Genomic DNA, 21,225 nt, shown 5'->3' with positions numbered 1-21,225 from the left:
GACCTCCAGGGTGCTTTGGTCCTCGAGGCTGCTCTCCAAGTCCGTGCTTCTCTACGGTAAATCATACTATATTCCTCCTCCCTGGGGCCGCCCCGGTGATTAATCTGGGCTGGGAAATACTCCAGGGGGAGGGGGAAGCCTCCTCCCCGGGGGCCTTGGGAAGGAAGACAGCACAGAGAGACCACTGGTCAGGATGAGCTGGTGGCCTGCAGCATCAGGGAATCCCGCTAAGTGGGGGAGGGGCTCAGGGATCCTGCTAAATGGGGGAGGGGCTCTGGGTTGTATAGTCCTTCTGGGGTTCACCAGAGGGAGGAGCCCGAAGTAACCCTGACTTCTGGTTACAGCATCTACATACAGGATATTCTGTGGCCTGGAGGAGGAAGAGGGAAAGGAGGAAGATCCCTCAAGTGGAGTCCTGGGGTGGAAGCAAGCTTATCTTGAACGTAGCTGCAGTGGGCTGGGACCAGGGCACGGGGCAGGCTGCAGGTTTACATAGAAGGACCTCCCAGAAATCAGGCAAGGAGTGGGAGAAAGAGTCAGGACTCAGAGCAAAAAGACAAGCAAGAAGGCAGGATGCGGGGAGGCAGGGAAAGAGGGAGAAGGAAAAACAAAACAAAACAGAGGGATAAAGACATTGAAGGATGCAGGAGGAGGTAAGGAAAGAGAGACAGAAACACTGTCTGGAGTGGCAGAGGCTACAAAGAGAGCTGCACACGTGTACACACCCACAGAACCCTCCCTGCACTGGGGGTTTGGGCCCCTTTCCGTGAGGACAGAGGCCTCTCCTAGCATGGTTCCAGCTGGGTTAACTCATTCTTGTCATAACCTACTTCCTTTTTCACATCCTCACCACTCCAAGGATCCAGGTGCCCAGCCTAGGTGGAACTAAGCACTTTTCCCATTCTCTTAATGCCACCATATCTTGGCTAAGTCCTGAGAACATGGTCTTGTTTTTTTCCACCCATCTCCTCCCCTCCACTGTCCTTCCCATCACCTCATCTTTCCTGCCTCTCCCCCCATCCCTCCTTCTCACCAGATGGGCAGCCCTTGGAGGGCCAAGCCCAGATCTGACTCATCTCTGTGTCCCTCACATCACCCTGTTCAGGGCTGGGATCATGGTGGGGGGGGGGGTCTCAGGAGATGTTAATTGAATGAGTGAATGTCTTTCTCCACATCTTTCTTTTTCCAGTGAACTCCAACTCATTCTTCAAGATCCAACCTAAATGCCCCTTCCTCCAGGAAGCCTTCTCTGATTTCTCCAGGCAGAGTCCATCTTTTCCAGCCTGGGCACTTCCAGGCTTCTTCCACTTTCTGTTGCTGTAAGCCTTGTTATCAGGCTGGGTCTGGGCTCCCCTTGAATGTGTACAACTCACCATGATTTAGTGGTTTGGAGCATGGACTGTGGAACTGGACCATGTGGGTCCAAACCTCAATGCTGGTAATTACTAAGTGTGTGACCTTGGGCAAGTCACTGGACCTCTCTCAGTTGCTCCATCTATTAAGTAGCAATAATAACTGGGGTTGTGGGAGGATTATGTGAGTTAACACATATGAAGCACTTACAACTGTGGTAGGCATTCAATAAATATGTTTGTCCCTCACCTATAGAGCCCTGCACTGCCACCATCATAATACATTTTATCCATGGCTGCAGTTGCCTTATACCCTCTGCAGACTGAGAAGTCCTCGAGACCAGGGACTGAATACCCACTCTGTGCTAAGTGTCATACTAACCGCTTTATAGAACTTTTTTTTTTTTTTTTTTTTTTGTGGTACGCAGGCCTCTCACTGTTGTGGCCTCTCCCGTTGCGGAGCAACAGGCTCCGGACGCGCAGGCTCAGCGGCTATGGCTCACGGGCCCAGCCGCTCCACAGCATGTGGGACCCTCCCGGAACAGGGCACGAACCCGCGTCCCCTGCATCGGCAGGCGGACTCTCAACCACTGCGCCACCAGGGAAGCCCTATAGAACATTTTGATTGCTAACTTTATTGACTGTTTACTCTGTGCCAGGCAGTTGGCTAAACATTTCATGTATGCTTTCTCATTTAATTCTCACAAGAGCCTAACCAATCTCTATTTCATAGTGGGGATAACTGTGGTAGAGAGAGCATTCAAGTTTTTTGCTCAAGTCACACAGTGAGTTACAGAAATATATTTGCTTCCTGGTGAACTCCTACTGATCCTTTAAAACCCCATGCATATATCCCCTCACCTGAGAAGCCTTCCCCGATTCCTTCAGGAGGAGTCCTTAGGCCCTCTTGGGGCACCCTATGCCTCCTTCTGTTACAGCACTGATCAATTTGTGTTATTTGTTAATTCAACAATGTGTTAAATGCCTTCTGTGTGTCAAGCATCAGACCAGGTGCTTAGAAAACCACAGTGACTAAATCAGAGTCCCTGCCCACATTGACTGGGTGAGGGGAAGTAGGGGACAGACCATTATGGAGTAAACAGATAAATGAGATCATTTTTGCTATAACAAGTGCTGCAAGAGAAATAAACAGAGCAATGGATTAGTGGCCAGGGAGGAGGAGTACAGGGGGAGACCCCTTTAGCCAGGGCAATCCTGGAAGGCCTCCTTGAAGAAGTGACCTTTAAATGGAGACCCAAATGACAAGAATGTAAGGCTTCCTGACCTGACTAGCAGCTTCCTGAAGGTAGGGCTCACTCTGATTCATCTCTAAGACCTGGCATAGGACATGGCTCAGTAAACATTTATGATGTGACTAAAGGAATGGGTGAATTACCTTTAAAAATGAATCGAGTTTTTGAGTTCCTACCTACTTCGCTTCTGATTCCTGGGTAATGAACTCAGCTGATAAGCCTGACTGATGTTTCCTGGGTGTGCTAATAGGAGTGGGGGGACAGTCAGCGGAAGAGAGCTGTGTAGTCTCTGCTCAAACCCTGTGCCCCGATCTCCTGTGGGCTCTGTGGGGCAGGGACCTTGTGGTCACCACTGTGTTCCCAGCGCCCAGCACGGAGCCTGCCATACAACAGGTGCTCAATAAATTGGTGTGGGCTTCCCTGGTGGCCCAATGGTTAAGAATCCACCTGCCAGTGCAGGGGACATGGGTCTGAGCCTTGGTCTGGGAAGATCCCACATGCCACAGAGCAACTACGCCCGTGCGCCACAACTACTGAGCCTGCACTCTAAAGCCTACGTGCCACAACTACTGAGCCCACGAGCCACAACTACTAAAGCCCGCGCGCCTAGAGCCCGTGCTCTGCAACAAGAGAAGCCACTGGAATGGGAAGGCTGCGCAACGAAGAGTACCCCCTGCTCACAGCAACTGAAAAAAGCCCACACACAGCAATGAAGACCCAACGCAGCCATAAATAAAGAAAGAAATATTTCAATATTTAAAAATAAAATAAATAAAATGAAACTGAAATACTGTATTTTAAAATAAATAAATAAATAAATTGGTGTTTGAAAGGGGAAACAGGGAAGTAGTTAGGACTCCGTGCTCTCACTGCCAAGGGCCCGGGTTTGATCCCTGGTCGGGGAACTAAAATCCCACAAGCCTCGCCCAAAAAAAAAAAAAGGGGAGGGGTGTGCAAGTGGACAAAACAACCTGTGCTGGATGGAAAATTTCTACTGTGCATGTGTTCTGCTTACGTTACCACTCCAAAGTCTGGGCTAAGTGGAGACACTGAAACTTCTGTTAGCTTTGCCTGGATTTTGTGTATAATAGCCCCCAGCATGGGACTATTTACACAGGGACAGTTTCAGGGACAGGACAAGAAGCCCTCCTCCCAATTTTCAGGACAAAATTTCAAAGCCAATTTGGGATGGGGGTGGGGATGGAGCTGGACTTAGGGTGTCTGGGTGTTGGATCAGGGAATGAGAATGGAGACGTGGTAGAGCTGGAATTGGAGCCGGTAGTAGGTGAGGGGATGGGGACGGATCTAACAAAGAAACCAAAAAATTTCCTCTAAATTTCAGAGGGCTTCTTTGCATAAACTTAGCAACTGAAGTGGGGTGAGGTCCTCTGGTCTTAGAGGCGGGGATGGATGCAGGGTGAGGTCCCTTGAGTTCCAGTGGCCCCAGGAAGGCACAGAAGGTACCAGATGACTCAGAGACAGCCCAGTTCCTCCTGGGACAGGAGGAACAGGTGTTGGGTAGACCCAGACATGGGAAACAGTGGGAGGGAAGAAGGAAGTGGTTAAGAGGTGCTTCATGGAACTTGACAGGAGGGTGAGGAATGTAATTCTCCCATCAGCCCTGAGGGATGGGGATGGGGATGGGGATGGGGGGTTGGGATGGTAGTGTACCGCTGTGCTTTTCTCCCCAGGACACAAAATCCACACATTCCCACCAGGACCTGTTGCCATTTAATCAGAACTCACTACCCACCGTGTTAGTACTTTGCATGACAATGACCATAACAATCTACACACGTTATAGTCTCTTCATAACACGTTTATGAGGTACACACTTCATTGTTCCCATTTTCCAGGTGAGGAAACTGAGGCTCAGAGAAGACGCTTGGCTTGCCCAAGGTCACACATCAGGGAGTGGTGGAGGAAGCCAGGTTTTGTGATTGATAACTTCTCTCAGAGACTAGTGACCACCGGCTTCCTCGTTTCTCATGAACAAAACTTTGCCACCACGTTCTGCATCTTGGCTTCAACGCGGGCAGAGAACAGCAGTGGGCAGGAGGCATGAGGGAAGACGAGAGATGTTAATAGGTGTGGATGGGTGACAGAAGTTTGAGTGGGGCAGGGGGAGAGTCCAGCTGTCTGCGGGGGAAGGAGGGGAGGAAGGAGGAAGAGGGCAGATGGCGAAGCAGTTGCAGGGCCTTTGGGTCACTTGGAGCCGATGGTTTTCTCTATCCAGTCGCGGTATTTGCAGATCTCAGTGTAGACAGCTGGACGCTGAGCAGAGCCGCAGGGGTAAACTCCCCATGAAAGGATGCCCTGAAGGGTCTCATCACAGACCAGAGGGCCACCTGAGTCACTCTGGGGGTGGGAGGAAGGAGAGATCAAATAAATACACCAGTGGAAAGGCTGCCACTTGGGGGCTGGGGTAGTGATGGGGAAGGGAGGTGTTGGGTAGGGTTGGAGCTGGGTTGGGGTTGGGGGTGGGGTGGGGTTGTGATGGAGTTGGACTTGGGGTTTGGGGGCATTGGGTGGGGGATGAGAATGAAGAGTCGATGGAGCTGGGACTGTAGTTCTTGGTAGGTGAGGGATGGAGCTGGATCTAGAGATAGGGCTGAGGTAGGGGCTTAGGCATGGCTTGAGGATGGGAATGTGGTTGAGGATGGGGTGGGAAGGGGGTTAGGGCTGGGGATTGGCTTGAGAGTAGACTTGGGGACAGGGTTGGGCATGAGAAGGTGGACCCAAGGAGGTAGAGTTGGACATGGGGTTGATGTTGGCGTAGGAATGGGATAGTGCTGGACGTGGGGATGAAATTGGGCTGGGAGTGGCTATGGGGTTGGGGATGTCTGTTTTCCCATAACCTTCCTATGCTGCTCCCATGAGTCAGAGACCCTCTCTGGCCAGTTCCTACCAGGCAGGGGTCCTGACCCTTGCTGAGTCCTGCACATATCATGTTGTTGGTGACCACGCCAGGATAGAAGACGTCACACTCCTCAGGGCTCAGGATAGAGACACGGGAGCAACTCAGGCGCTTGTTGTACTTCACTGATGGGAGAAAACATCAGGTAATCCTGGGGTCCGGCCCCCAATCCTCCAGAATCCAGGAGCCCAGATACCCAGACTGTTCCCAACACAGGCTTTAGGCTCCCAAATGCCCCTCCCTCAGGCCCAGGAGTCCAGGCCCCTCGTCCTCCTTCCCCAAGATACAGGCCCCAGGGCCCCCAGCTCTTGCCTCTTCGGGAGGCCGTGGTGCCCCAGCCGGTGACCTGGCACTGGTCTCCGGGCTGGGCACAGCGATAGGGCAGGCGTAGAGGTTGGATTCGAGGCCCCAGCACAACGGGCATGGCCAGATGCAGCAGCATGAGGTCATGCTCATCTGTTCGCCTGGGCAGGATGGGGCCCGAGCTCTTGTACTTGGGGTGGATAATAGGAAGAGAGGTCCTGCGGATCTGCTCTCCCTGAGGAAGCAGCAGGTGGTCATCTCCAACTCGAGCCCACAGAGGCCTGGGGAGGGAAGAGTCTCATGGATGCAAAGCCTTCACTGGGACTGAGACTGAAGGCTGAGTCCCTGGGAAGGAGGGTACAGGCAGTGGGGTGGGGATAGACACTTGGGTCCTGGCAGGGGAGGGGCCTGGGGGCTGGGACTCCTGGGTCTGAGGGAGGAGTGGGTAGGGGAGAAGGGAGCTGGAGACCTGATCTGGGGGGACATGGGGAAACACGATCAGGTGTTTGGGTCCCTGAGTTCTGCAGGAATTGAGGGCAGAGGGTCTACCTTGGTAAACCTACCCTTTTCTTCCTCCCTCAGTGGGGACTCATGAGATGAACAATTTCTTTTAGTTCTGAAGTCCTAACCACACCAGATCCTGGCTTCTGTCTGCTGCAAACAACTATCTACACCTAAATGGAACCCTAGCAGAATCAGCTGGTCAGTGGCTCTGGATGGGCCCAGAAACTCTGAGAAAGACCACACTGCCCCCTCGTGGCCACAGCACAAGCCCACCTCTCCTCCTACAGGAAGCCCTCCAGGGCCGACCCCACATCGAGCTGTTAGTTCCATACCCTCAAGTACCCCAGCCCTTCCCGCCCCCTCCCCGGGACCTGCCTCCACAGCCCCTCCGTAGCGTCCCTAAGCAGCTCTCCCTACTTATTTTTCCCGCAGTGCGCAGCCGTGAGCACCCAACTCCTGTCCACCAAGACGCCGGCGCAGTGGAACCAGAAGCCATTGAAGAGGGACACCTGCCAGGGCTGCGACCTATAAGGGCAAGGGGCGCTGGAGGCCACGGAGAGCGAGTGCGTGTCGTTTCCGGGGAGCTGCAGAGCCTCCGCGACTGGAGAAAGAAAGGAGGTGGAGATCAGAGCAGGCAGGACAGCAGGGCAAGCACTGGGTGCGGGATCCGAGTGGGGCCATGGGACGGGGCTTCGGGGGGGCACAGCCTGAACCCGAGAGTGTACGAGGAAATTGGGGATCCTGAAGGAACTGAATGGAAGTGGGCGGAGAAGAACGGCGTGAAAGGGCAAGGAGGCGGGGTTAAGAATGGAGTAAGGCGACCTAACAGGTTGGGTCTGGAGGAGCAGGGACGCTGCAGCGAGCTTGAAGAGGTCAGGAAGGCAACAAGGCGGGGCAGAAGGGGCGGGGCTAAGGTGGGCGGGGCGGAAAGGGGCGGGGATAGAAAGCAGGTCCTGGTGGGTGAAAGCAGTGGTGGGAATAACGCAACTCGCCGGAAGAAGGGGTGAGGGCAGAGGGCTCTTAAGGCAAGACTTGGGGTAAAATCGGGCGAAGTAAGAAGCGGCGGGGAAAGGACGCGGCGAGGAGAAAGGGGGAGTACGGATCTCGGAAGAGTGAAGGGGGCGGGATACCTAGGGCGGAGCTAGAAGAGGGGCGGGTCTGACTTGGGGCGGGACTTCTCCGGATCTGTGGGTGAGTGCTGGGGTCCCAAGGGGAGGAGAAGTGTGCGGGGCTTGGTGATAAGAGCCCACTCTGCCATCGCCCCCGGTGTCCGGCACCTCCCGCCGAGCCCTGTCCCCGGCCTCACCCCAGAGTTGCGCCATCAGTAGCGGCAGCAGAAGGTTCTCGAGGCCCCAAGGGCCGGAGGCGGCGGAGAGGTGGAGGTGTGAGGGTCTCATGGCCAGGACCTAGGCTGGGGGGGTGCGGGTGGGCGGGGGACGGTTCAAAACACTTGCCGGGTCAGACACCCCAGCCTGCCACGCCCGTCCGCCCGTCCTGGGCCACCCCAGCCCGCGGGGACCCGTTTAACTTGCGGCCGACAAACGCAGGGCTGGGCAGACGGGCGATCGGGGCCTGAACAGGCGTAATGGGCGCAAATACCCTAATGACGCCGCTGGCGTCCTGCTCTCCCTACGCCCGAGGGGAGCGCTCTCCTGGCCGGGGCTGTCCCGGCTGCCAGCCTCTCAGCGCTTCGGGGTTCGCCTACCTTCACAGGTGGGGGCTGGGGATTCGAGGCTCCGAAGTGCGTCCCGTAGATAAGGAAACTAAGGCTGGAACAAGTCTCCTGCCCGCTACCCGAGGGTCCCCACCTGTGCTCTCGCGACCCACCCCAACCAAGGTGAGGTGCATGCCGCTCACCTGGGAGTCGTGGAGGGGAAGTGCCTCAGTCCTGCCGTGTGGGCCGCCGCTAATCCTCTGCCCAGGGACCCCTTTCAGGCCCTCCCTTTTAACCCCGAAGAGCCCTTTTCCCCACCCTCCCCCCAGGGATTTACCTCCTCCCTTTCCCTCTCCCTAATTACACCCTGGGTGAGGCTGGCACCCAACCTGGGCCCCAGATTCCTGCTCTGGGAGGGGCCCGGGAATACAGGCTTCTCCCAGTGCCCGAAACACCCTTTTTAGAGGTGGATTTCATGGAGGTTCCCCAGGTCCCTGTTCCAAGAAGTCTTCGCAGATGGGGAAAGAGGGTGCCACATCCCCAGGGGCCGTGGGGGTCGCGGGGATAGTGTCGGAGACCGATGATTGTAAGCGAGAGAGAGGAAAATAAATAAACAGGGACGTGCATACCTAGAGTGGCATAATGAGAAAAGCCAGAATGCTGACCCTGAAAAAGGGAGGCAGAGAGATAAGATAGATCGAAGGAAAGAGTAGGAACAAGAGATGCACGCAAACAAGGGAAAGAAAACACAGAGAGGGAAGAGGAAGATGCAGACCCAGAGGGATGGCCAGAGCAGCGTCGTGTGTCCCAGCAACTAGCCCATGCTTGGTCACTTCACATACTTCCTGCCCTCTTCATGTCTCCAGGTGACACACAGGCCCGTGGATCACAGGAGGCCAAAAGCTACAAGGGGCATCAGTGTCACTTCAGCCAGCTCCCTCATTTCAGGTGAGGAATGGGAGGCTCAGAGAGGGCAGTGACTCACAGGAGGTCACACAGCAAGTCCATTTAACAACCCAGACGCCCAGTTCCAGCTCTGGGCTCTTAACTGCTCATGCCCACTACCTCCCCTGCAAGGTGAGCGGAACATCAGAAGAGACCCCGAGTTCTGGACTATTTGTGAAGCATCTTCTCCAGCGAGAAGTCAGTTAACTCTAGAGGTTGTCCAGCACAGCGCCGTTCAGTTGAACTTTCCGCCGTGATGGAAGTGCTCCGTTTGTGCTATCCAACGCGGTAGCCACCAGCCACATGTGGCTAGAGAGCTTTTGATATGTGGCGAGTGCAACTGAGGAGTTATATTTATTTTTTTAATTAAAAATTTAAAAAAATTTTTTAACATCGTTATTGGAGTTTAGTTACTTTACAATGGTGTGTTAGTTTCTGCTGTATAACAAAGTGAATCGGCTATACATATACATATATCCCCATATCCATTCCCTCTTGGGTCTCCCTCCCACCCTCCCTATACCACCCCTCTAGATTTTAATTTAAATAGCCATGTATGGTTAGTGGCTACTGTACTGACCTGCTCAGGTCTTGATGAACTACCTATTAACTATTGCAGAGGTTGGAAAGAAAACAATGATAGCTCCCTTTTATTGGGTCTTAGCTACGTGCAGGCTGACTGACTTTGTGTACTATCATACTTTTGCATGCACGATTTTACAGATAAGGAAAGGAGTCTTTTTTTAAAAAAAATTATTTATTTTTGGCTGCGTTCGGTCTTCATTACACCAGGGCTCGAACCCAGGCTTGAATCCATACCCCCTGCGTTGGCAAACAGATTCTTAACCACTGCACCACCAGGGAAGTCCCAGGGAATGGAGCCTTAATCAAGGTAGTATTGCTTGTCAGTTAAGAAATCACCTTGCTTCAGATTCCTTGCTCTTCTACTTGCTGGCTCTGTGCTCGTGAACGGGTGACTTCGTTTCTCTGTGCCTCAGTTTCCTCAGCTGCAAAATGGGTATAATAATAATAGTACCAACCTTGTAGGGTTTTGTGAAGATTACGTCAGTCGATACATTTAAAAGCCCTTGGACCAGGGTCTGGCACGTAGTAAGCATTCAAAAGATTCATTTGTTTAGTAACTATTTACTGAAACCTTGGTGTGTGCCAGGAATTGTGTTTGAGACTGCAGGTACAACAGTGAACCAAACAACTATTTTCACTCCCAGAGTCACAAGTTAGTATGAGGCAGGAGGAGAACCCAGGTCTCCTAACCCCAAACTCCAAATTGATTATTAAGGTACAGCATCTCTCATAGTCAAGAAGGCCCCCAGAAAAGTATACAGAGGGGTCCTGGCTCAGGCTTCATTATTAACAGAATGAACAGGTACCACGGCACCAAGTAGGGAGCAGGGGATTGGGCCGTGACGAGCTGGTCCTGGCTAATTGTTCTCTGTAGTCTTCTGGATCCGGACCACATACTGCAGACCTTTGTGTAAACCCTGGGCTTTCTGCTGACAGCACATGGATCCTGGCCCCAGGAGGTGATGCCTTGAAGAGACCCATTATAGACCAGTGGGCCCCCAGAATCACCCTGGAGATGGGGAGGAAGAGAACCAGTCAGAGAGGAGGGGAGGCCTCAGGAGAGGGGAAAGGGTTGGACATGGTGTTAGGGAGGAGGGGGGAATTGTGTTGAAAGTGAGGTGGAGGTTGAAATGGGGTTGGCAGTGGGATTGAGGATGAGGTTAGAGTTATGGGTGAGAACAAAGATGGGGTTAGGGTCGAAAATTGATTTGGGGATGGTTAGGGTCGGAAATAGGGGTGGGACTGGGAATGGAGCTGGGAATTGTGTTTATGTTAGAAATGGGACCTGGGAGTGGAGATGGATTTGGGGTTGCAGGGGGAAGTGGCGTTGAGGTTGGGGATGAGATTGTGGATGTAGATGAAGACATGGTTGAGGTTGGAGATGGGAATGGAAATGTGACTGGAGACCCAAGCCCTGCCCTCTGAGCTGGCAGGAGTCCTTGCCCTCTTCTCGAACGCTGGTACATCCCATGGTGTCTGTGATGTCCCCAGGGTAGGCGTCCTCACACTCCTTGTGCTCGATGATGGTCATGTTGGTACATCGCTAGGTATGGGGTAGGTGCACTGTAGAAATGACATGAGGGGGTACAGAAAATTAGATCCCTTTGTTCCCCTTCCCCACACTGCAGGGCTTGCTCTGAACCCAGCAGAGAACCAGGGACCTTGCTCTGAATCCAGTTCCTGTCCTTCTTGCTTGCAGTCAACTCACCTCTCTGCTTGTAACCATAGCAACAGTAACGCTATCAAGTAAAACTCTTTACGTCAGTTGCTCTATAAACATTATGTCTAATCCTGCTCTAGTAGGTGGATGTGATTATTCTCATTTTATAGAGAAGAAAACCAAGGTTCAGAGACTTGCCTAAGGACCTACAACTAGCAGGTTGTGGATCTGAAATTCCACATCATGTCTGCCTGAATCCAAGGCCCAAACTTTTGTCTCCGCCCTCCCCAGCCCTTACTTTTCCACACTTCCTTTCAACTTATCCCACTATTGACACCTCCAGGGAGCACCCTCTTGTATCACTATGAATCTCATCTTTGAAGGTTCCTCTGGTTCCCTATTTCCTTCCACAATCATAAACACCTTCCCCCACCCCACCCCCCATCACGCTCCTCTCTGGAGCCCCTACACTGGGGGCAGGACGTGGTGCCCCAGTCGGAAATGAGGCAGTGGGTGCCAGCAGTGACACAGTGTGATGACACCCTGTGGGTCGCACGGCCCAGATGACGAAGGCTGGGGCCACCATGTTCAGCAGCGTGATGTCATCGCAGTGGGCTGTGTTGGGCAGGCTACTGTTGAAGTCTGGGTGGGAGAAGGACTCAGTGGCTCCTCGGGTGTGCTCACAGCCATCCCGTCACTGGAGGCTGTGTTCTCCCAGATGAGCTACATATCAGTTGAAGTGAGAGAGATGGTGGTCAGAGATGGAAGGGGAAGGAGAGACAGGAAATGGAGAGTGACATTGTGGGGGGGGGGGAAGGGGCGAGATGAAGAGAATGAAGAAACATAGCTCCACTTCCAAACTCATCCCCATCTCCCACCAAAACCTTATCCCCAGCCCAGCATCCAACCCCATTCCCAACACCATGCCAGTTCCAACATCATTCATCCTTCCATCTTCAATCCCAACCCAATCCCCATCATCAGTGCCCGTCTCTGACCCCACTTTCCCCACCCCATACACATTCTCCCCATCCCCAAGCCCTTCTCTATCCACCTCTCCATCTCCAGCCCCCTCCCAGCCCCGCCCCTGCCCCCGCACTCATGGCCTGTGGCAGTGGGCTGCCGTCAGTAGCCATTTGAGGGCGATGAGGTTGCCCCACAGAGCAGCTGTGTCTTCTGGAACAAAGCCGCCTGCCAGGGCGGCTGGGAATGAGGAGAGCACTCATATCCTTTATTGATCCTGGTCTCTCCCCCTACATGTCCTAGAGAGGGTGAGGGCAAAAGAGGGGGCTCGGCCATGAGACGACTCCCAGAAATGGGGCAGCGGGGGGAGGACCATAGCCTGGTGTCCTATGGGGACGCACTGAATGGACAGGCTGGGTATTAAATGATTGAAATCCTTCCACACCCGTCGGTCAGTAGCCACTTTCCTGAGCTCTTTGAATGTCTCCCACACCACCCCAGCTGCCCCGGTCCCTCCTCTGGGACCCTCTTGGACCTCTCCCCATTCTAGCTCTAAAGAGATTACACCTTTGGAAGGCAAGGGGCATCCAGGACCTTGTTATGGCTCATATATCCATTCAGATGCCCTATGGTTGTTCTATATTTTTAATATCAGCCCCGTCATTGTCTAGACATAGAGGGTTGGGAATCCTAGAGATTGGAGAGGGAGACCCCTGCCCATCCCCATCTCCACCGTACCTGTCACCAGAGCAAACATGATTAATTGCAGAATCATCATGGCCTGGAGGGGGGCAGGGCAGGCCCCAGGTTCTTCTGGGAACAAGGAGGGACAAGGGGCCAAATCACTCCATGGGGAGATTTAGGGCTGGTTCACGCCCTCTCTCTCCCCCATGCCTGCTCCGGCTCCCCCCAGGGAGAAACAACCAGGTGTGAGGAATCCCTTGGCTCACACAGCATCCCAACCTCCAAACTTTCAAAATAAATCTTTGGTATGGAGTGTGGCCTTGCAGGGGCCTAATCCCAGTTAGAGCCTCTCATACCCAAGTTGCTGGGAAGGCATTGCCCAGGGCAAGCGACAGGCTGGCTCCGTTTAAATCAGCCACGGGACCTCCTAGGTGGTTTGGAAAATGTTTTCCTTCTTACCCACCTGAGACCTGGGGCCCAGCAGCTTGGGGTGGGAGGATAAAGGGAACCAGGCTCCGTTCAGTAACCACGCCAGGGTGATACGAGCCCTTTGAAGGCTACCTGGGGTACAGTAGGGGGCTCGGCCTGGGACATCATTCTGGCCCCCACCCTGCTGAACCCCTGCCCCTTTGAAGAACAGTGAGGCAGAGAAGGGCTGATCACTGGAAGGGCCAGTGCCCTTAGCTGCCCTGGCCAGCGGGAGTGGGGCTGGAGGATTGGACTCAGTGACCGAAGGTGGGGTTGCAGGACACTGAGGTTGGGGGGCAGCTGCTGGAGATGCAGATCAAGGCAGAGAGACACAATCCCCCCCACCCCAAGAAGTACAGAGCAGAAGGAGAAATGATGCTGGGGCAGAGGCCTGGCACACTCGGCAGGGCAGGTGCCTGGAGGGGAGCCCTCCCTTCCCTTCTGGACTCACGGGCTCTGGGGCTGGAGCTCTGGGGGTCTGGTAGTGGTGGCAGACGCGGCAGGCTGGGTCTCGGAGCGGGAGGCACCAGGAAGGCGAGCAGGCAGGGGTGCCCCCTCACCACACACCCCCTCCCCCGCAGGCCCAGGATGACTGGGCTTCCCAACCCTGCCTTACTGCCCTGGGGGCGGGGTGTGTGGGAGCCCTCCCCAGTCCAGCCCTGGGCCTTGGAGGTGCTGCCCACCTGTCACTGTCACCTCCCCAAGCCCCTCTTCTCTCTGCTTCTCTGTTTCCCCACACCTCTGTGTCCGTCCGTCTGTCTGCATCCTTCCCTGTCTCTCTTTACCTCTCCCACATTTCTGTAATTCTTTGTGTGTATGTATGTGTGTGTCATTTTTCTTTCTGTTCCTATGTCTCTCTGGGCCTTTTTCTCTTTGTCTAACTCTGTTCTTCTCTCCCCGTGTCTCTCTGCACATCTCCTCTAATGCTTTATATCTTTCTTTGTGTCTCTGTCTCTGCCTGCCTCCATCCCTGTCTCTTTCTCTCCCTCCCTCCATTTCTGTGTCTAAATCCCTCTCCATCCTCATCTCCCAGCCCCTCCCTCCCCACAGCCCAAGTCCAAGTGGGACCCTGGCCCCTTCTGGCCCCTCCCTTCATCATTCCAAGGAGCGGGGTGGGGGGACTGGGACGTCACACAGGTGGGGCTGCTGCCAGCCGAAGGGGCAGGCAGGAGGGTGGGGAAGGCAGGTTGGGGCCTGTGGGATTCAAGGCCCAGGAAAGGGAAGTCAGCCCTGGGCAGGTACCACAACCCCCAGAGCTCCTCTGGGGCTTTACTTCTCTGCCGACCCTTCCCTCCACTCCCTTCTGCCAGCCTCTTAGGCTGCCAGGAACCCAGGGTCTCCAGAATCCCACTGTGGCATTTACTTGCTCTGTGACGTAGGTCCGATGACTTCCCAAATCCGAGCCAACTCAATTTCCTCGTCTGCAGAACTCAAGTGACGATCCCTACTTCTCCCAGCTTATTTGTTATCAGTTAGTTCTCCGTCTCACCCTCCTCTCTCCCCTAACGACATGTGAAGCAAGACTACGGGGTAGGGGCTTCCCTGGTGGCGCAGTGGTTGAGAGTCCGCCTGCCGATGCAGGGCACACGGGTTCGTGCCCCGGTCCGGGAAGATCCCACGTGCCGCGGAGCGTCTGGAGCCTGTGCTCCACAACGGGAGAGGCCACAAAAGTGAGAGGCCCACGTAGCACTTAAAAAAAAAAAAGGACTACGGGGTAGGCCTGGGTTCTCACAGCAGCCAGCCCTGGCCCCAGATCCCAGCACTGCCTCTTCCTACCACAGTGATGTGGAACGAGAGACTCCACCCCGGCGAGGCTCAGTTTCTTCATCTGTGAGATGGGGGTGACAGCCCTGCCTCAGGGGGTTGGGATGATGACTCCAGGAGAGCCAAGTACAATAGGCATTCAGCAAATGCTCCCACAGCTGCCACAGTCACCCCTCACCCTCTCCCACCTCAAATTTCCCTTCCATTCATTGCGGAGAAGAAACTCTCTTTCCAACTCCTGGAGAGGCTGTGAAGACAGAATAGTGGGCAGAACTATTTTTAGACCTAGGCTGGGTCCTCTTGCTTTCCAAGGCTGCACCCCACCCTCCATCATCGCAGATGTATTAAAGCAAACCCGCACCCCACATTAAGTATAATACATGCTCAACTCCAGCTGAGCCAAGTTGCAGTTGGCTAGTTGGAAGAAGGTTACGTTTTATAGACACAACTAAATGGTAGTGGATTTTGATTTTGCAGTTTTCATTTGGTATTTTGCAGCCAACAATCCTGTCCACACACACCCCTCCCCCATTTCGGCTTATAAGCTCTAGGCAGTGTTCCTGTTGCGGCAGATGGAGAAAAATGGCCTTAATTTTTTACTGTTATAAGTAACTTTCTCTAGTCCATTCCTGTGTGGCCCCTGAGGGAAAACCCTCACCCTCTCTGATCTCTATTTCTACACCTGTGGGTAGGGCAACTGATGGGTAACCCTCCCTCCAATCTCAACCAACAGGGGGATCAAACTGACAGACACAGCCCCTCCTCCAGTTATATTTATCCCAGATAGTTGTATACTCCCTCCTCCCCCAACCATGGGTCTTAGAAGGGCTGGCTGGAGTTGGAGTTCCAGGAAGAAGATCCCCAGTCCAAGAAGAGTGGGAGCTGGGGGTGATGATGGAGGAGGTATTGGCGCTCTGAGGGTCAGAGTGGCCCCCAAGCTGAGGTATGAAGGTGGAGGGAGCAGGTCAGTTGTTCCTCATGACCATCCAGATCCAGTCCACGTATTTGCAAATATTGGTGTAGACCCCTGGGATTCCTTCTTGCCCACAAGGCTCCACGGATCCCCAGGACACCAGACCCTGAAGGACTCCTCCGCATACTAGGGGACCCCCAGAGTCACTCTGGAAGGCAGAGGAGAAGGAGCATGATCTGAATATGGGAGAAATCCTCTTCCAGTTTTCCTCTCCACAGTCTCCTGCCCCCTCACCCATTCCTGGGCCTTGAGGACCGTGGCTCCAAGCCTCGTCAGCAGAGAAAAAAGAACACACAAGTTCCCAGAGGACAACAGCAATGACTAATAGAGAACACACTGTCCCTAGGGGCCAACGCCAGGGAAGGAGGGCGGGGCTCTATGCTGGGTAGAGCGTTCCCTCAGGGACAATGGGTAGGCTCTGACCAATGGGGGAAGAGAGCACAGGCACCAGTGACCAATCCCAGCGAAGGAGGACGGGACTCCTTAAGAGTTCTCTCCAAGACAGTGGCTGGGGCCCTGGCCAGTAGGGAGGGGCAGCCTCCTCTGTGAAGGACCGAGAGGATAAGGTAGCAGAATTACAGGGTGAGAGAGTCCTCCAGCCCCCTTTCCTCCTCCATTCTGGAATCTCTCGCTCTTAATTGGGCCAGCACCAACTGGATGGTATGGGGAAGACTCGGAACTGGAGAGACAGCCGGCTACCTGCCTGAGCTCCAGATGCCGGCTGCCTCTTTTCCTCCCCCATCGTCTGTCTTTGTCTCTTCCTCTCCCTCCCTTTGTGCCCCACCCATCTTTCCTTCTCTGTTTCTGCCCTCCCTCTCTCTGTCCTCCACTCCCTGGCTCTCCCTCCCGCATCCTGTGCCTCCCCTTCTTTCTGACCTTATCTCTCTCCCCATCTCCTTTCCCTGACTTACCTTCTCCCCCTTCCCCACCTCCCCAATTCTCCCTCCCCTACTTTCTGTCCCGGATGTTGCCTGCAGTCGCTCACCTGGCAGGCATCCTCCCCAGCGATGCCGCCAGCACACACCATGTTGTCCGTGATTCTGCCGGGGAACGCTGCCCGGCAGGTGGCGTTAGAGACGATAGAGAGGTTAAGGCATTGGAGTCGGTCTGACAACTGGTCTGGGGATGGAAGAGGGATGCTGCAGGATCCCCCAAAGCTTCCCTCATGTCCCCAAAGAGGCCACATCCCTCTTCTCAAGGAAACCCAATACAAGTCTATACCCCACCCCCTCCCTATGACCTCCACTACAATCTTCCAAGCTCTAAATTTCAGATTATGACTTGATTACACAGTAGCTCTTGATTTCAATTCATTGGCCCCATCTCCCTGACCTTCAGCTTACGACTCAGATACAGTGAATCCAGACCTGGCTTTCTCCTTCAATCCCAGCTACTGTGACCTTTGACCTTCAATCTTATTGCCCTTTGATCCCAACTTGGCCTCATGTCTTCTCTCTGTCTCTTGGCCCCATGTTCCTTGTCTTCACCTTAACCTCCAACCTCAGCTCGGAATCCTCCAAAGTGACCTCTGATCCTAGTTTATTGGACTCCAGACTCCATGACCCCTAACCTCTACCTCCACACACCAAGCCCTGTGGCTTCCAGTCCCAGACCAGTGATCCTTGATCGAATCCCAATTTCCGTCCTCGGATTGTGGCCAACATCTGGATCCCATGACCTCAACTCGACAATGAGTAACATCAGAGTGCCTGACCCATGACCCCATATGACCACATATGTCTTTCGCTCCATCCAGTCTGATAACATCACTCTGACCTCTAACCACATCCCTGACCCATGACTCCTAACTCCATACGCAACCACTTAACCTCTTTAACTCCCAAGACCCCTACGCACCATGATCTCAGATCCTAAAGCATGAATCCTGATGTGTGACACTTTACCCATCCTTCCTCTGAGATGGCATGACTCCTGACCTCTCACCCTCTGCCGCAAACTTTTGCCAATTGTGACCCCTGACCCCAGCACCCCCTTACTCCTTGTGTGGTTGGTGGTGCCCCAGCCCGAGATGTGGCACCTGGTGCCAGCCACTGCACAGGTCGTGGGCAGGGGCAGGGGCCGGATGCTGCGGGTCAAAGAACAGGGATGCCCAGTTGCAGAAGCCGGAGGTCATTGTCTTGGTTCTGCAGGGCTGCCTGGTAGCCAGGGTGGGTCACGGAGAGGCCACTGTGCCGGATCTGTTTGGTCCAGTCCATCTGGCTGAGGCTGTGTTCCCCCAGGCTCAGCCAGTGCCTGCTGGGGGTCACAGAGGCTCAGCAGGGGCAGGGTGGGCTGGCCTGGGGCTCCCAGACCCGCCTGCCTCTCTCTGCTGCTCCGCACCTTGATGGTTGTTCATTCCCTTGCTCTCACTCTCTTTGTCTCTTCCCACCTCTTGGTCTCTATTTCCATCGCCATCTTTCCGTTTCTAGTGTTGGTCCTGTTGCTCCTCTCCATGCTACCGCATGTGTGTCACTTTCTGATTCTCTTAGCTGGTGATGGCCATGGGGGCAGGGACATCCATTAGTCCTATTCACTGCCCTGTTCCCACCACCCAGCGGGTGGCCTGGGCCATCAACACCGTCAACTAAACGAATGGGGGAATAATGAGTGGACTCTGTCCTGCTGATGTCCCTCCCTGTCCCCAAATATCTCTGTCTCTCCATGTCTGAAACTTCCCTTTTGGAAAAAGAAAAACAATCGAGAGCATCAGACCTACAAATCCCAATCCCCTCATTTTACAGATGGGAAAACTGAGGCCCAGAGAGGCGCCGGATGTAACCTCTGACCTCATTTTACAGATGGGACCACTGAGGCCCAGAGAGGCGCCGGATGTAACCTCTGACCTCATTTTACAGATGGGACCACTGAGGCCCAGAGAGGCGCCGGATGTAACCTCTGACCTCATTTTACAGATGGGACCACTGAGGCCCAGAGAGGCGCCGGATGTAACCTCTGACCTCATTTTACAGATGGGACCACTGAGGCCCAGAGAGGGGCCAGATGTAACCTCTGACCTCATTTTACAGATGGGACCACTGAGGCCCAGAGAGGCGCCAGATGTAACCTCTGACCTCATTTTACAGATGGGACCACTGAGGCCCAGAGAGGCGCCAGATGTAACCTCTGACCTCATTTTACAGATGGGACCACTGAGGCCCAGAGAGGCGCCAGATGTAACCTCTGACCTCATTTTACAGATGGGACCACTGAGGCCCAGAGAGGCGCCAGATGTAACCTCTGACCTCATTTTACAGATGGGAAAACTGAGGCCCAGAGAGGCGCCAGATGTAACCTCTGACCTCAGTTTACAGATGGGACCACTGAGGCCCAGAGAGGCGCCAGATGTAACCTCTGACCTCATTTTACAGATGGGACCACTGAGGCCCAGAGAGGGGCCAGATGTAACCTCTGACCTCATTTTACAGATGGGACCACTGAGGCCCAGAGAGGGGCCAGATGTAACCTCTGACCTCATTTTACAGATGGGACCACTGAGGCCCAGAGAGGCACCAGATGTAACCTCTGACCTCATTTTACAGATGGGACCACTGAGGCCCAGAGAGGCGCCAGATGTAACCTCTGACCTCATTTTACAGATGGGACCACTGAGGCCCAGAGAGGCGCCAGATGTAACTCTGAAGCTGCACAAAGAGTTTGGGTCAGACATGGGTCCCCAGCTAGACTGGGTCAGGAGATGCTGAACTGATGACACCCTATGGGAAGGAAGGGGGACATGAGGGAACATCGGGGGGGGTGGGCAGATTCCAGGGCTCTCCCCTGACCTCCACTCCACCGATCCCCACCCAGGTCCACCCCAGGCCCATTGTGAAGAAGTCCTACTTCTTGTCTAACCTCAGACCCTCTTGTTGCAGGACCATCTCCTTACTCCTGTGAGCCCCCTCCGCCCAGCGCTACCCTCCCCATCACCCTCCCTTCCCACCCTGAGTAGGCAGGGACCCAAGTGGGGGGCTTACCTGTTGCTGCAGCGAGCAGCTGTGAGAACCCACCTGCGGTCGATGAGGACTCCCCCACAGCGCAGCTGTGTACCTTCAAACAGCCCCACCTGCCAAAGCTGAGAGTGAGGGATACGCTCCGTGCCTTTAAAAACCTTCTGTGTGCCCTCGTGGCTGAGCCCTGAGGACAGTGGCATGGGCCAGAGAGACAGTCAGGAACCTAGAGACTGTGGACCAGACAGAAAGAGAGATACAGAAAGAACAAGAAAGAGGCAAGAGAAAGAAACCGAGAGGGAGAGAGAGAGAGAGAGAGAGAGTCACAGGCAGGGAGACACAGACCCAGTGATATATAAAGACACAGTGAAACACCCAAAGGACACAAAGAGGAAGAGAGAGAGATGCTTAAAGATAAGCGAAACAGAGATTCAGAGAGAGAAAGGACAGAGACATAGTGACAGGGAGAGACAGAGGGGAGATGGATCGGAAGATACAGGGAGAGCGAGGTGCATAGGACCCCTGGAGATGGAGGTGAATGGAGGCATAGGGTCAGCCAGCCTCCCTCCCCTCCTCAGCGCCAGGCATCCTCGTGAGGGTTCCTTGCCTTCTGGGGAACTCACCAATCAAACACAGGAGAAAAAAGGTGCTGGACACCATGGTGGTCCACTTCCAGGTTCTGGGGAAAAGGCGAGGCATCTCAGAGATGGCAACTGGACCCTCCTTTTCCCTGTCAAGTGGACCCTCCCTTTCTCCTCCCCTTCCACCAGCAATTCCACGAGGAGGGGATGGTCCACAGGCCCATTCCTCTCTGTCCCCATCCCCCGAGCGTTACCCCCTCACTGATGTTGGCCCGCCCCCTGCTCACCTTGCTTCGCCGCCTGCCGGTTCCTCCATGTGACTGTTGCAATCTCAGCCTGTCGGTCTCTCTGCTATCTGTCTGGCCCCTTGCCTGCTTGCCTTTTCATCTGCCAGCCACCCTATCAGGCAACTCTCCTGCTGTTCACCTGGCCTCTCAGCCACCTGTCATGCTGCACCACCTGTCTTCTTCCTTCCGTCTGTCTGTCCCAGACCAGCAGCTGATACAGCTTTTAACTCTGTCCCAGCTCATGCGATTTACGGGTTGAGGGAAGGAGACAAGGTAGACATGGGGCGGGACACCCTCTAATCAGGTAGAAACTCTTCTTGGCTAATGACAATTAGTGAGATTTACAGTTAAATGGAGGGGGGCGGGGGCCCCAGTATGGCTCTGG

At 54.3% G+C, this 21,225-nt stretch overlaps 3 protein-coding genes across 3 annotated transcripts; all 3 read right to left on the bottom strand.

The window, feature by feature from the left end:
• Positions 1-4,439: 4,439 nt before the first annotated feature.
• On the bottom strand, positions 4,440-8,252 carry LOC115849066 (kallikrein-10). The gene is made up of 6 exons (XM_030849961.3): positions 8,187-8,252; positions 7,636-7,740; positions 6,747-6,930; positions 5,835-6,106; positions 5,514-5,647; positions 4,440-4,963 (listed from the first exon to the last, which is right to left on the bottom strand). The coding sequence occupies exons 2-6, from the start codon at positions 7,724-7,726 to the stop codon at positions 4,811-4,813; spliced, it is 834 nt and encodes a 277-aa protein (XP_030705821.1). The 5' UTR covers positions 7,727-7,740; positions 8,187-8,252; the 3' UTR covers positions 4,440-4,810.
• A 1,324-nt stretch (positions 8,253-9,576) lies between these two features.
• On the bottom strand, positions 9,577-12,911 carry LOC115849078 (kallikrein-11-like). The gene is made up of 4 exons (XM_030849990.3): positions 12,875-12,911; positions 11,730-11,815; positions 10,944-11,056; positions 9,577-10,526 (listed from the first exon to the last, which is right to left on the bottom strand). The coding sequence occupies exons 1-4, from the start codon at positions 12,909-12,911 to the stop codon at positions 10,247-10,249; spliced, it is 516 nt and encodes a 171-aa protein (XP_030705850.1). The 3' UTR covers positions 9,577-10,246.
• A 2,076-nt stretch (positions 12,912-14,987) lies between these two features.
• Positions 14,988-20,796, bottom strand: LOC115849068 (kallikrein-12). Its single transcript, XM_030849963.2, is given in 6 exon segments — positions 14,988-16,173; positions 17,011-17,144; positions 18,023-18,124; positions 18,127-18,281; positions 20,000-20,159; positions 20,596-20,796. Coding segments are annotated over 6 exon segments (783 nt in total). The 5' UTR covers positions 20,672-20,796; the 3' UTR covers positions 14,988-16,017.
• Positions 20,797-21,225: the final 429 nt, after the last annotated feature.

The sequence above is a fragment of the Globicephala melas genome, chromosome 19, assembly GCF_963455315.2.
Source record: "Globicephala melas chromosome 19, mGloMel1.2, whole genome shotgun sequence".
NCBI classification, from domain to species: Eukaryota; Metazoa; Chordata; class Mammalia; order Artiodactyla; family Delphinidae; genus Globicephala; species Globicephala melas.
Note: the sequence above shows the minus strand (reverse complement) of the source record. Positions and strands in the feature narration are given on the sequence as shown.